Genomic DNA, 13,744 nt, shown 5'->3' with positions numbered 1-13,744 from the left:
ATGGCGAATTTAGGCAATGATGAGTGTGTGGGAGGCTCACGTTTAATTTTGCCATTTTGTTTAATTATTGAAAATTTCTACTGGGAAATTAATATTGTAATTGGAACAGGACGAGAGGAGGCCCGAGCAGAGGAAGCCTCGGAGCGTCATCAGGCTTAGGCCTAATTTGTGAGTGAACTTTTGTTTTAATTGAAAAACATACGATGAATTATTTGTTGATCATTTATTTCTTTTCCTGAGATTTATTTCTTTCTCGGATATTTGGCAATTTTCCTCCTTTGGAGAGATCCTGAAAATGAGATTTTCGGTGGATATGTTTAATGGATATTGTGAGTATAGTATGTATGTAAATGCTAGCTAGCCATACGTGTTTGATCCACCATAATGAGGTAAAATATCATTATGGTGTGACGTGAGTGTTAGACACAAGCGTAGTAGCCCTATATGAAAACTATTTTCTTTTCTGATTCATATAGGGAGTCCACACGTATATACACTCGTGCTTTTCCGCCATACTGAGGTACAATTCCATTATGGTGTGACGTGAGCATTAGACGCAAGCGTAGTAGCCTTGTATGAATTTCTATTTTGCTTATTCCTTCATAGAATTCGTACAAGGAGTATGACGAGTATAAATACATACATATATATATATATATATATATATGATTATATATAATTTAGCTTGAGAGGCTCCATTTTATTTGAGTTGGTGACTAGCCGGAGCTAGTCGTGAAATTGCCAGTTTATGAGTTGAATGCTTTTGAGCTGCCGCATGCAGTATATTTTTCTTTGAAAATTAAAATGGGGAAGCATAAATATGTTTATTAATTTATTTTTGTCCACTCACTCTAACGGTTTCAAATGTCTTTCCCTGGGCCATTCGTTTTAAAATGCCTAGTCTGCAGAGTTCGGGTTGGATCTAGCAGGAGGCGAGGCATAGTCACCCGCATTTCCGTCAGTTTTTATCAGTAGGTTACCTGTTTAACCTACTAGTGTTTTCTTGCTTCCGCTAGTGTCTAGTAGCTCTGAATACTTTGAGATTTTTGTATATTATTTCGGTGGTGTGCTCGGTTGGTTGACTTTATGTTTAGAATTTCTGAAGGATAATGTTTGCTGTTTTTAGCTGGATAATATTATGATGTTTGGACGTATTGTAATAAGAGAGTAAATTTGAAATTTTCGAGTTAGGGTTGTCTATTTTCAAGGGAGGTTTTATAAATCTTTACGGTAAATTTTCCTTAGAGGTGGTCCCCGCACGACTTACTCCGAGTTTCAGGGTGAAATTCGAGGTGGATCGTGTCATTAGGTTTGTCTCAGTCCTATAAACTGAAACAACATATGGTTTACGCTTTGGTTTACTTTAGGCCCAACGTCTTCATATTCAAGTTGAAGGTGATTCTCTACTTCTCATGAAGATGTTGAAGTGCTTATATCAAGCTTCTTGACGTATTTCTTCTATCTTTCACAATATTGACTCATCTTGCATCCATCTTTATATATACTATGAGGGCACGTTTACTAACTTGGAATGGAACTTATCATAAATTGGTATCAACAAGAATCGGTATCAACAAGAATCGGTATCGGAATATTTCATTCTATTCTACTGTTTACTTACCATAAGGAATTAAAACATGAATGAAACTAAATTACGATTGATGTTGTTTACTTACCATATAGAATCGGAATTAAAACTAGTTTGATTACTAAAATAGCCCTACAATAAAAGAAGCTAGATGTTTGCAATTTTTTTATTGTTCTTCTTTCAAATATGTAAATATTCTTAGATGATATATTCATCAGACCACCTAAACCATATATATTGGTTGACTCAAGTGTGTGTGTTCAAAGTTTTACGACACAGATATGAACACTCATGAATGAAATATAACCGAACGAAACAGAGAGGAGACGATAAACAAAAACAACAAAAACAAAGAAGCTTATCGATCACCATGGAAGAGAGAAACTGGCCTTGCAGTGTGTCGTCTTCTTTTCTATTTTATCGTCGTTGTTTTTTATCTAACAATATTTTGTTGTCTTCTCTTCCATAAATATATATATATATATATATTTATAGGGTTGGGTAATTTAGAAATATTATAATTATGTGAGGATATTTTGGGGAGAAAAAATTGATTCTATTACCTTGATTCTGATACCCACCTCCCTCCTTGAGTATCGAATAAGGGGTTTCGTCAGGAATCGATTCATGATAAGTAAGTGGGACTCACATCCATTCTAATACCTTGACATGTTAGTAAACGCCGGAATTCACCCATTCCGGAATCAATTACACCACTCTCAATTCCATTCCAGGTTAGTAAACATGCCCTGAGTCTATGATCATGTTTTTCGAGAAGCGAATATGTTGGCGGACAGATTTACGAACTAAGGTCATGGTCTACTTTAGAATAGCATCTAAATGAATAATTTTCCTTCTTGTATCTTTGAAATTTTGTACTTTGACTCTCTGTCAGTGTATGTCTTAAAATTCCATGTGAATCTTCCTTCTAATTTACTTTTTACATCCATAAAACATTTTCCCCAAACTACATTCTATCAGTAAGAGCGTACGAGACCTTTATCATTCCCCAAACTACATTCCTCATTACAATCAACAACACTACAATAAACTTCTATGTTTCGATAAACTCTTCCAAAACTACATTCCTCAAAAACCCCGATTTCCGACTCACCACAAAACCCAAAATCCACCTTTTGGGTCTTTCTTCTCTCCAGAATCTCCATCAAAGATGCACCATTCAAACCATTACCGTCAAAAACCTGTTTGCTAATCCGGGTCCAGCAACTGGGTAACGTTCAGATGGAGATACTGTCTTGTTCTCAAAATGATAAAGGCCATTTCGATAATGGATTAGGTGAGTACCTTTGGCGCACATTGTTGTTATTGTCTGAATAAGAAACTTATGAGCTGTAACTGTTGTGTATGCTATGATGTTAATTTCTTTTATAGACAATTTCTCTATTGTAATTAAAGTGAAGTTTAAATATTTTCTTTTGAAGGCTTTTTTTCTTGTTCTAGGAAATTAAAAATTAGTTCCTTGAGGTAGCTAGCCAAAATTCTCTTCCTAGCTGGTGTTCTTTAACCTTAGAGACAATATGGGATTTGTAGAAAACTGATAAGTGATAATGTTATAATCTTTTATGAATTAAACCACTCAAAGAAATAGATCACAGTTAATCACCATTAGATGATAACACAAATTCTGCGGATTACAGTAGTGCCAAGAACAGTTCATTACTTGAAATAAATTTTGAAGTAGCTACACTACTGAGTACTGACATGCTTAACTAACAAGGAAAGTAGTGCCAAGAATAGCTATATACACAAAGAAAAGATTCTAAAGAATGTGAATCAGAATCCTACTTAGGAAAATAAACATTGCCACCAAAATCATATCTGTGTTAGTTCATAAAAAATGAAATTGTTTACTGACATAAACATTGCCACAAATTTACTGACATTGTTTTCATGCATCTTTGTGAGAATACATTTATGGAGTTTCCTTTTTCTTTTTGCCCTGTTAAATGTCATCCAGGGTTGAATCAGCTTCAAATCCTCTGTCACCAAATTCCTATCTCCTTCCCTGTAACCCTATTAATTTTCGACATGTGGCAATTTTTGCCTACTCATCTTAACAACCTCTAACCCTTGTTAACCTTGTTAAACTCTAACCCTAACCCAACTCTAACTCAACTCTAACTCATCCCTAATTTATAATTTAATTTTATTCAGCAAAATCTGATGGTGAATACCAAACGTCAACCCTCGTCTTCTTCTTTTTCATCGACTAAAAAAAAAAACCTCTTCTTCTTCTTCGTCGTCTGCAAGCAGCAAGTTCAACAGTTAGTCATACAAAGAGAGATCAGAGGTACTATTATTTTGGTTGCTAAAGAGTATGAGAGAAGGGTGAAGATCTCAAGGAAGGTTGGTAAGGCTAGCTGAATTGGCTTCTTGTGTTTCAGTTTTGGCTCAAACCCTGCAGTAGAAGATTGGAAAGGAGAAGATTTATTTTCTTGTGAAGTGGACGGAGCCTACGAGCCAGATTGGTCTTGAAGTCTCCAATGGACTCTTTTCTGCTTGATTAATTATTTTCTGAAGCTTTTTCATTTGTATGTTTGTTTTACTGTCTAATATCCAATTTCATGTCAGTATGATCTCTGTATATCAGTTTTCTTCTATAAATTAATACAAAGAAGATGTCTTAAAGTTTTTAACTTCTGATGTTCATGGTTTTGTTGTTCTCATCCCTTTTGGAATATAAGTTGCAAAGCATCTTAAGTATGTCATAATAGTTTCTCATTCAGCCACGTAGATCTTATATTCGATACATTATATACAGCAACAATGTGGCCCTTATTATGAATGATGTCTGTGAGAAAAGCTGTTGAATTTAACAGCTTGGTTAATGGCAGCGATTTACAGTCTCTGCTAGTCTGCTATAATTAAATGGAGACTGACTTTGCTGGAGAAACTTGAACAAACTTAAACATAATGCACCAAGGTTAATCCACTTAATGAGATTAAGCAAACAAAGAATAGCACAAAGCTACAACCATTTGAATTTAGCATCACTAAACATGTACCAAAACAAAAACAAAGTAATCTACATGCAATTGAAAGGTCATATTATGTCTCTGCATCGCAAATGGCCTTCCTTCTTTGTTTTTCCTATAGGTGGTATCAAAACATACTACATCACCAAAGTAATCATAGTCTACCTTCATCTTTGCATCAGCCTAGAAGATATTAGTTATCAACTCATCTGCATCAACTTGTATAGCATAAGTAAAACTAGGATTATTCGATTGCATTCTTTGTAGATATTCCAAAACACCACCGGTATCCCCAGACTTCATTTCTCTTGTTCGCTTTGAACGTAAATAATTCCTATAATCTTCTGGAATAAATTCCAAATGCTCACGTCCACCTGCTTGTCGACTCAATAGCTCAAGAGTTTCTTTCGGATTGAGTCCTGAAGCTTCAGCCATATCAGCTTGAACATTTTGAGCAATAGAGATTTTCCTATGAGACCTAAAACGATGGGTCTTACTAGGAGTTGAAGTCACATGAGTATGATCAGCAAAAAATTCCACAACAGTATACTTTCCAGACTTCAGATCATACTTAATTTTCATCCTTGCTCTACAACCAAATCTTGTCTCAGCACGATGAGATTTGACATACAGATTTCGCTTGTCTTTTCCACGTTTACCTTTAGCTGAGCAAACAAAAAGTCTATCCCTTAGTAAGCCACTGGAAGATGTATGTGATGTACTTAATCTAGTACCGAAACCAAATCTATATGCATAATGATTGTAAAAGGCCAATGCATCATCTTCTGTTGCAAACTCCATACCAACTACGGGAATCAGTTCTTGACGCATTCTGGAATGGATTGAATCAGCCTTTTCACTAGGTCTTGTGTCTTCTTCTGACTCTTCTTCATTACTTTCAACTGCTATGAAACCATTCAAGTCTGTACCATTTTCAAAATCTGATGTGCTAGATATTTGACAATCACCACTACCTGTACCTTCCACATCCTAAAATGAAATATAGGATTAATATATGAATCCACATCCTAAAATGAAATATATTTTCTTGAATGCTGATACACATTTTTTTTTCTCAGTTGGATCTTTTGCTTTACCTTTCTTGTTGACATTTTAGATGTTATGGTATTGGATAGACTGTGATACCTGTGGTTTATCATTATGCATTTCGTTACTTATGTTTTAATTTTGGTTGAATGAAATGAAGAGATCAGAGTTCTACAGCCACAAAGGCGCAAAGACTTACTATTGTTTATCTACAGCAGACTATATCTATATGTTTTTTTTGTACGTAATAATCAAGATCATTCGTATTCCAGTAAACCTTAGGTATTATAACAGTACGTCTTAATTTGAAGCAAAGATAAGCCATGAAGTCTTACAAGGGTATAATGCTACAGAGAACAGAAGAACAAAAAAAAAAACCCTTTAGGATACCCTTTCACAAACGTATGGCTTAGGCAGCAAAAACCACCAATGCAAAGAACTGATGAGTTGAAAAGAATAGTAAGCTGAAAAAGAAAGGAAAACCAGAACTTACCGGTTGTGATAAGTCGTTTGAGTTCGTTGGCATAGGAATTTCACGTTCCATGACTGGCAAGTGTGTCAATCACGTACAGGTTCGTCAATCAAAAGAGCAGTTTCACATCGCAATATCAGAGAGAATAATACCTCTGATCTCTCTTTTCTCAACTAAATGATGAATTGGTATTGTTTTACTTGAAAGAGGAGTTGCAGAGACGAAGAAGAAGAAGTAGGTTTTTTTTTTTTTTTTTTCAGTCGATAGAAAAAAGAAGAAGACGAGGTTGACGTTTGGTATTCACCAATTAAATTATAAATTAGGGACGAGTTAGAGTTGAGTTAGAGTTGGGTTAGGGTTAGAGTTTAACAAAGTTAACAAGGGTTAGAGGCTGTTAAGATGAGTAGACAAAAACTGCCACATGTCGAAAATTAATAGAGTTACAGGGAAGGAGATAGGAATTTGGTGACAGAGGATTTGAAGCCGGTTGGAAAACCTAATCTTTTCTTTTTCAAGTCATCAGAGATGACTAAATACCAATTACTTCAGATGTTGAGTTGGCATATTCCTAGTCTGTTATTTCTTTCTCAAGGATTTAGAGCGTGGTTGTTATGCAATGGACAAAGGTTTTTGTGTAAGTTCATTAGCCGAGTACTCCCTACATAAAGATCAGCTGGCTTATTTCTGTGTTATCTCAGATTGTAAGAGACTAGAGCACCTCAAGTAAATCTAAGAGAAGGTAACCTTCTTCATTTTCGTAACTTAATTTGCAATACAAGCTCAAAAAAGTGGAATTTGATGCAGATAATTTTGTTGATCATACATGATTTACTGGTATCTCGTGTGAGATATGTGTAAACTGTTAATGGTGTGCTTTCTTTTGTTCATATATCTTTTTGATATCATACAAATTTATTGGGTTGGTTTTGGTCTTGTTTCATATCCCCCATATTTCCCGTGTCATCTTTTCCTCTCAGTTATGTTCTACAATTTTGCTGCAATACGAATTCCAAAGTATCAAACCCAAATATCCAAATCCTAGAAACACAACTCATTGCAGTTTGAGGTTTTGATTTTATCTAATATCTTGATTGAGCAACTGAGTTGGTTGATAGAGCTGTGAATTGTTTTCAAGTTGATGGGAAAATTCTTGATGACTTGTATATCTTAATTTTATGAAGTGTACCTGCTCTTCCTTGTCGCATTGAATTTTTGAGATCGTGTCTAATTATCAATTTTTAAATGAATCTCTGCTCCAGCAGTAAACTTAAGAAGTTGATAAATTTAGAAATTGATAGAGAAAATTGATAAATTTATTAATCTTGGGGAGACAATTAACTAAAACTTAGCTAATGTATACAATTTAGCAATACTGCTGGAGCAAAAATTTAAAAATTGCTACTTTAAATCTAAATGTTGACAAATTTAACAATAAATTTAACTCTACTGCTGGAGATGCTCTTATTTTGAACCTCTAGGAAGGTTTACTTAATTATTTAGTATTAAAAAAATGGTTTTTGGGTCTGTTGAGTTAATCTCTATTAACTGTTTTAGGTGTTAGATTCTATGACAAAAATTGGTGTTTGTGGATATGCTAGTGTGAGAGGTTATACTTGACAAGGTTGCAGATTGATAATATGGGAAGGAATTAGTGCGTTGCAAACCAGTTAGCGACTTTGCAGTGCCTTATGTTTTTGCAGTGACTTAAGTAAGGATCAGGATATAACTATAGGTCTATAGTGTTGTGCATTTGTCCTAGTAAATCTCTATTAATAAAGTAAGAAGACTTTTTTGACTTTGTTAATGGTTAAATTTTAAAATATGTCCTTGATTGATTACCTATAATGCCTTTGATTGATTAAAACTTTAAAATATATATTCTAAACAGATGAAAGATAAATTAGTAATTACAAATGTTGGAAACAAGAAAAAAGAAAAACAGAAAGAAAGAAGCTTAAAAGGTGGGAGGTGAGAGAGAAAATTGGGGAGAGAAATCAGAATTTTTTTTGTTTTTTTGTTTTTTGAGAATTGGAGGGAAATCAGACTTTGAGCATAACTATAATATAATAGTTAAAAAAAAATTCACACACACACATAGTGCGGGTCAAGATGCTAGTTAGTAATAAAGTGTTGTGTATTATCCGTAGTAAAATTTCATTTCACCTTGCTAGAGCAATTTAGTTAATTTACAAATTATATTCTCTCTTTTTCTTTTATGTCCTGCTTTCATTTTCCGCCTACTGTAATCTTGATACATGTATGTAGGAGTGCATCTGAATTATTGAACACCCTTTTCGCAATACTCCTATTCCTCATTCCCGTATGCCTACTCCTAATGAGAAGAAAGAAACCGTCCGTAAGGCTCCCTCCAGGCTCATTAGGACTACCTCTGATAGGCCAGAGCCTTGGTTTCCTCCGAGCCATGCGTGCCAACACTGCAGAGAAATGGCTTGAACAAAGGATCAGAAAATATGGTCCAGTTTCAAAGCTGAGGCTCTTTGGCAAGCCAACAGTCTTCATCAACGGACCAGCTGCAAACAAGTTTATTTTCGCCAGTGACGCGAGCACAATTAACAGCAACAAACCTGAGTCTATTCGTAGGATTTTGGGGGAATGTAACATATTTGAGCTCAATGCTGAGGATCACAAGCGTGTCAGAAATGCTCTTATGTTATCCTTGAAGCCTGAGTCACTGAAGCAATATGTTTGGAAAATGGATGAAGAAATCAGGAAGCACATTGAGATGCATTGGCATGGCAAACAACAAGTAACAGTGAGTTACCTTTTTATCACAAAATCTCGAACTTAGTTTTATCTCAGTAATCTCAAACCATAATTGCTGAACTGAACAAAACAAACAGAAATTGATGTGCATGTTTTTATTGTTGAAATGTCTTACCCCTCATGAAGGACCTCACATTTAACCCAGTATCCTCTACTATTTGGGCTTGAAGGAGGAACTTGCAGAGAGGAATTCCTGGAGTGTTTCCAAAAAATGATGCGAGGAATGTGGTCAGTGCCGGTCAACTTGCCCTTCACGCGTTACAACAGCAGCCTCAAGGCAAGCAAGAGGGTTCAAGACATGGTCAATCAGTCAATCAGTCGATTGAAGATGCTAGACAGTATCAGCAAGAAATACAACTACTTAGAGGATGGTACTTCGTGGAGCAAAGGACTCCCAAACCAAGTGCCTTGACTTGGAGCTTGGGACATCTCATTCTAATTAAGGACTCTTTTGTCTACAACTATCATTTGTTTTCTTTTGTATATGATCTAAAAGTACATAACTATACCACAAATGCATGTATTGACAATTTGTGTTACTTTAGTGTCATGAGACTAGGTTTTAGTATGTTGACTATTACGGGCGACAATGTAGATAAATCATAAATGATACTTATTGGGTGCAAGTATAAGGGAAAAAATATATTTCGAGAGCTATGTGCAAAAGCTATCTGCCAAATATAGCATTTTGACACAAAAACATGAGGAATGTAGCACTTGCATTAGCAGAGGAGATTTTTATTTTATTTTATTTAAATAGAGTACAAACCTGAAGCATATGTGGAGTTTCCATTTCCATGATCTATGAATGCACTTGGAGTGTTGTTCTTGATCTTGTTTCCCCCTCCACAGTATATGCTGCTCGTCTTTGAACAAAAGGGGTCGCAAGATACAAGGTCCTGAATATATGGAATTTGGACAGATCAGAAGACATAAAATGGAAACCCCAAAAAAGAAAATTTGAAGTTAGTTCCAATTGCAAGCCATACCCTCAATTTTGCGCCTGTTCTTTTGCAATCACTGGTACCGGCAAGAGTGCAGTCTAGTCTCACTACCTCTTCAGTCATGATGGCCTCCTTTACTCTGTCCACGACATTCACATACACACCATTTCTAGCTGCAGAAAATAAGATGAATAGAAATAAGGTTTCACAGAAAAGAGCCATGAATTGTTGACATATTTTCTGCGAAAACAAAAAAGAAAGCAGTACATAGTCTGATACTTCTAAATTCATACTAGGAAAGATTGTTTCTCTCTCAGATAAACACTTCCTTAGTTTCATGAGAAGGAGGGAATTTAGTCCTCTGTTACGTAATTCCTTCGTCTCTTCAAATGTCAAGCCATCAGCAACATTCCTCACAAGCTTTGGATATATCGGAGGATAGGGCTTCTAAAGCATCACAGGTATTACTGGCCGATTGTTCGGATCATAGTTACGATCACAGTATTTAAACAAGGACATTAATATGCAGGAAGATAACTACCCCTCCATATTTGTACTGCATAGACACTACTACTCTATCAACCAACAATCTCTAACCAACAAAACTCAAAACCCACTCGAACCCTACGCAGAGTTAAGTTCAAACCTCAAGGTGGAAGGAAACATTGTCCATATCAAGAGTCGGTAACCCGAAACACTAGATCCTCACAGCCTCAGCCATCTTCCAATGGTTGTGGTGTTCATCCAACATGTTATGAGCAACTCATCCCTTTTCTAATACAAAACTAAAGTATTTAGTCCCTTCTAATTCAATGAATACAATACACAAGCTATAACAAAAGTATGCATAAACTTTCGGAAATACAACAAATGATTAATCTCAGGTTTTTAGCCTTTTAGGCATTACACTTATCTAGCTTAAAAGGTACACACAAACAAGCCCAAATATCACAATGCAATACATGGGTCAATCTCAGAAAGTTAAACAAATGGATTTTTAGGCATTACCCAGATTGATTTGGCGGGAGCAATCACTATGCCGATACTGTTCCACCAGCTCAGCCACTTCCTCATCTGAAAGGAGGTCTCCGAGAACCCATTTTCTCTGCTAGGCCAGCCGGTTCAAGTCCGCTTCTCTGCTCGGAAAGGCAGTTGGAATTGAAATGACAATTGTCCTAATAGTGAAATTGAGCATAAGACTCACTCAGGCGGCAAGACATTGCTTATTCTTTCTTCTTTGCATCGTCTCTGGTCTCCAACCATGGACTCGAAAACATCCAAGAGATTGTCCAGGCCTTCCGGACTGTCCCCTACCGCCTTTAGTGCGTATACAATGCTCTCAATAGTGGACAGAAATCCCGGCTTGGGTTGGACTCTCACTTCATTGTACAAACTCAGCTTGTCCAAATCCAACCTCAAATGTGGCAATAGCTTCAACCAGGGGTTTTCCACATACATTCTCTTTGCCTTAGACCATGTTCCATCCAAGACAATCAAATTCTTGACCTTAATATCCATCGCTTCAAGGTCACTAACACTAACTGCTTCTTCAGATGGAAACAAGAGAACAGATCCCGGAGGAACTTCTACTTCAAATTCTACTGTTTCATCCAATTCCACATTTCCTTTCGATGGCTGCCTTTGCAACTTTTGTACAACAAATCCCTTTGCCAGAGCCTCACGCGCTTCTGTAATCTCTGAAATTGCATCAAACTGTGAATTCCTATGATGGGTTTGTGGCATCCAAGTATGAGTAAGAGAGCTAATGCCATTCTTGCCAATTGTAGCCATTATAACAGGTCCATCATTACCAACTGTAACACCTTCAACTGACTCAAAATCCGTATCGGCATCACATAGTGAAGCCAATGTCGTTGCAGTTGAATCCTCATCCACACCAGATTGTCCTTCCAAATGCCTATCACAAGTCTCCAGATTAAACACACCCTTTACATCAGTGCATGCATCACTAGTGAACTCATGTTCTTGCTCTACAAGTAATGCATCACCGCTCGATACGCTACAATTTTCTACATATTCTACACCTCCTAATTCATTTTGAGCACTCCTCACATTACCTATATCATTCCCAAGACTACATTCCTCATTACAATCAATCACACTACCACAACTCCTCTGTTTCTCTAAACTATCAAAACCCACAATTTCTGACTCAACACAAAACCCAGAACCCACACCTCCATCAAAAGATGCACCCTTTGAACCATTCGGGTCCAAATCCGGGTCGAGCAACCGGATAACGAACCGGGCATCAAAATGAACATCAAACACAGTAACCACCTTCACATTCTTAAGCCCAAGTCTAGCAATCCTAGCTGAATTAAGAGGGTGCTTCTTCTCAAAGCTGTGTTGAAGAATGGTGACACTTACAGAGTTGTGGAGCCCCGGATTGTGGATCCGACTGCAGAGGCAGAGCCGGACGGGTTTGGAGCAGGAAGGGCAAATGGGTCTTTTCGAGATGGCCTGAGTTGGAGTCAGCATTTTCAGGGGTTGGGGAAGAAGAAGTGAGTAGGGTTTATGGAGGATCGGGGGGAAATGTCGGTTTCGGGTCTGTGAGAACCGAACCAACATTGTAAAGACTCCTCTGTTTTTCTAAAGCATTCCAAACCATGGTTATAGTTGTACTATACGGCATGTCGTTGTGTGGGGGTTATGGATTTTGTCTTGTTTCATATTTCCATATTGCACCTGTCACCTTTTCTTCTTTCTCTCTGTTATGTTCTGTTCTGCATGCAGCAATCAAAGTATCAAAACCCAAATCTCAGAAACACAGCTCATTGCAGTAAGAGGTTTTGATTCTATCTTGAGTAACTGGTTGGTTCATGAGTAGCAGTCTGGGTTTGTTTTTGCAGTGATTTTGTTTTGATGAATTGATGGGCTGTCTTATTATTTGTGGAGCTGAGCTTTCTTTTTTTGCTTTTGATTGGAAAATTGATGAGAATTAGGCACTGGATTGTTGAAATAACATTTTGGGTTCTAGTTTCTAGTGATTTTGTTTGATGGGCAGCTTTTTGGTATTTCTGAAACTGAATTTTTTCAAGTTAATGAGAAAATTCTTGATGATTAGCATGTGTATCTTACTTTCAGAAAGTTTGAAGGGCTAAATACAAATCTGGGTTCTCGTCCTTGTGGGATTGAAATATTTAGGCAGTTTCTATTTATTTTGAAGCTCTGTGCTCTGCACGATTGGGAAGGTTTACTTAGGACAATAATATTGCCACCAAAATCATATCTGTTAGTTCATAGAAAAATGAAATGAATATGAATTTTGTCAACAAAAATGCCAATTGTTGGTGAACTGGAAAAAAAAAACTTTCCAAGCAAATCCAGTGCAGAATTCACACATTCAATGCTCTTGGACACATGTATATTGATTAATTTGCATCCTTTTAATTTCTTTACTCACAAATTTACTTACATTGTTTCCATGCATCTTTGTGAGAACACATTTATAAAGTTTCCTTTTTCTTTTAGTACTGTTAGATGTCATCCAGGCAGGCCCGGACTTGAGATTTTCAGGCCTGAGTCGAACTTTTAAAATTGGGCCCTCAAAATATAGTATTTATTCAATTTTATTTTCTCATTTTAAGAAACACACAAAAAATTTCATGAACTAAAGTTATAAACTCAAAATTTAATAACAAAAAACATTAGAAATCCTATTAAAAATCTTATTTTGTTCTAGGATATTCTCTATGTGTGCCTTGGTCTTATGCCAATAGGATATGTAGTTAGGCTAGATCTATGTATTCATATCCTTACCATATTGGTATTGTGTAATTCCCTATATAAAAGGCTTCTATCAATGAATAAGATGATGATTTTTTTGCTATCTCTTTGTCTCTACCATTAATCCTTCATTATGTTATCATGCACTTTTTTCAAACCCTAG

The 13,744-nt window shown here is 36.3% G+C and overlaps 1 protein-coding gene and 1 pseudogene across 1 annotated transcript; one reads left to right on the top strand and one right to left on the bottom strand.

Moving 5' to 3' along the window:
• Window positions 1–7,991: 7,991 nt before the first annotated feature.
• On the top strand, window positions 7,992–9,494 carry LOC101297713 (annotated as a pseudogene).
• A 259-nt stretch (window positions 9,495–9,753) lies between these two features.
• Window positions 9,754–12,387, bottom strand: LOC101305047. The gene is made up of 3 exons (XM_004294321.1): window positions 10,840–12,387; window positions 9,877–10,004; window positions 9,754–9,786 (listed from the first exon to the last, which is right to left on the bottom strand). The coding sequence occupies exon 1, from the start codon at window positions 12,331–12,333 to the stop codon at window positions 11,032–11,034; it is 1,302 nt and encodes a 433-aa protein (XP_004294369.1). The 5' UTR covers window positions 12,334–12,387; the 3' UTR covers window positions 9,754–9,786; window positions 9,877–10,004; window positions 10,840–11,031.
• Window positions 12,388–13,744: the final 1,357 nt, after the last annotated feature.

Source organism: Fragaria vesca, linkage group LG3 (genome assembly GCF_000184155.1).
Source record: "Fragaria vesca subsp. vesca linkage group LG3, FraVesHawaii_1.0, whole genome shotgun sequence".
NCBI classification, from domain to species: Eukaryota; Viridiplantae; Streptophyta; class Magnoliopsida; order Rosales; family Rosaceae; genus Fragaria; species Fragaria vesca.
This window is presented reverse-complemented; position numbering and strand designations above follow the sequence as displayed.

Bases quoted from the DNA above. Each gene is read 5' to 3' on its own strand.
- LOC101305047 (XM_004294321.1), bottom strand. From the start codon at position 12,333: ATGCTGACTCCAACTCAGGCCATCTCGAAAAGACCCATTTGCCCTTCC.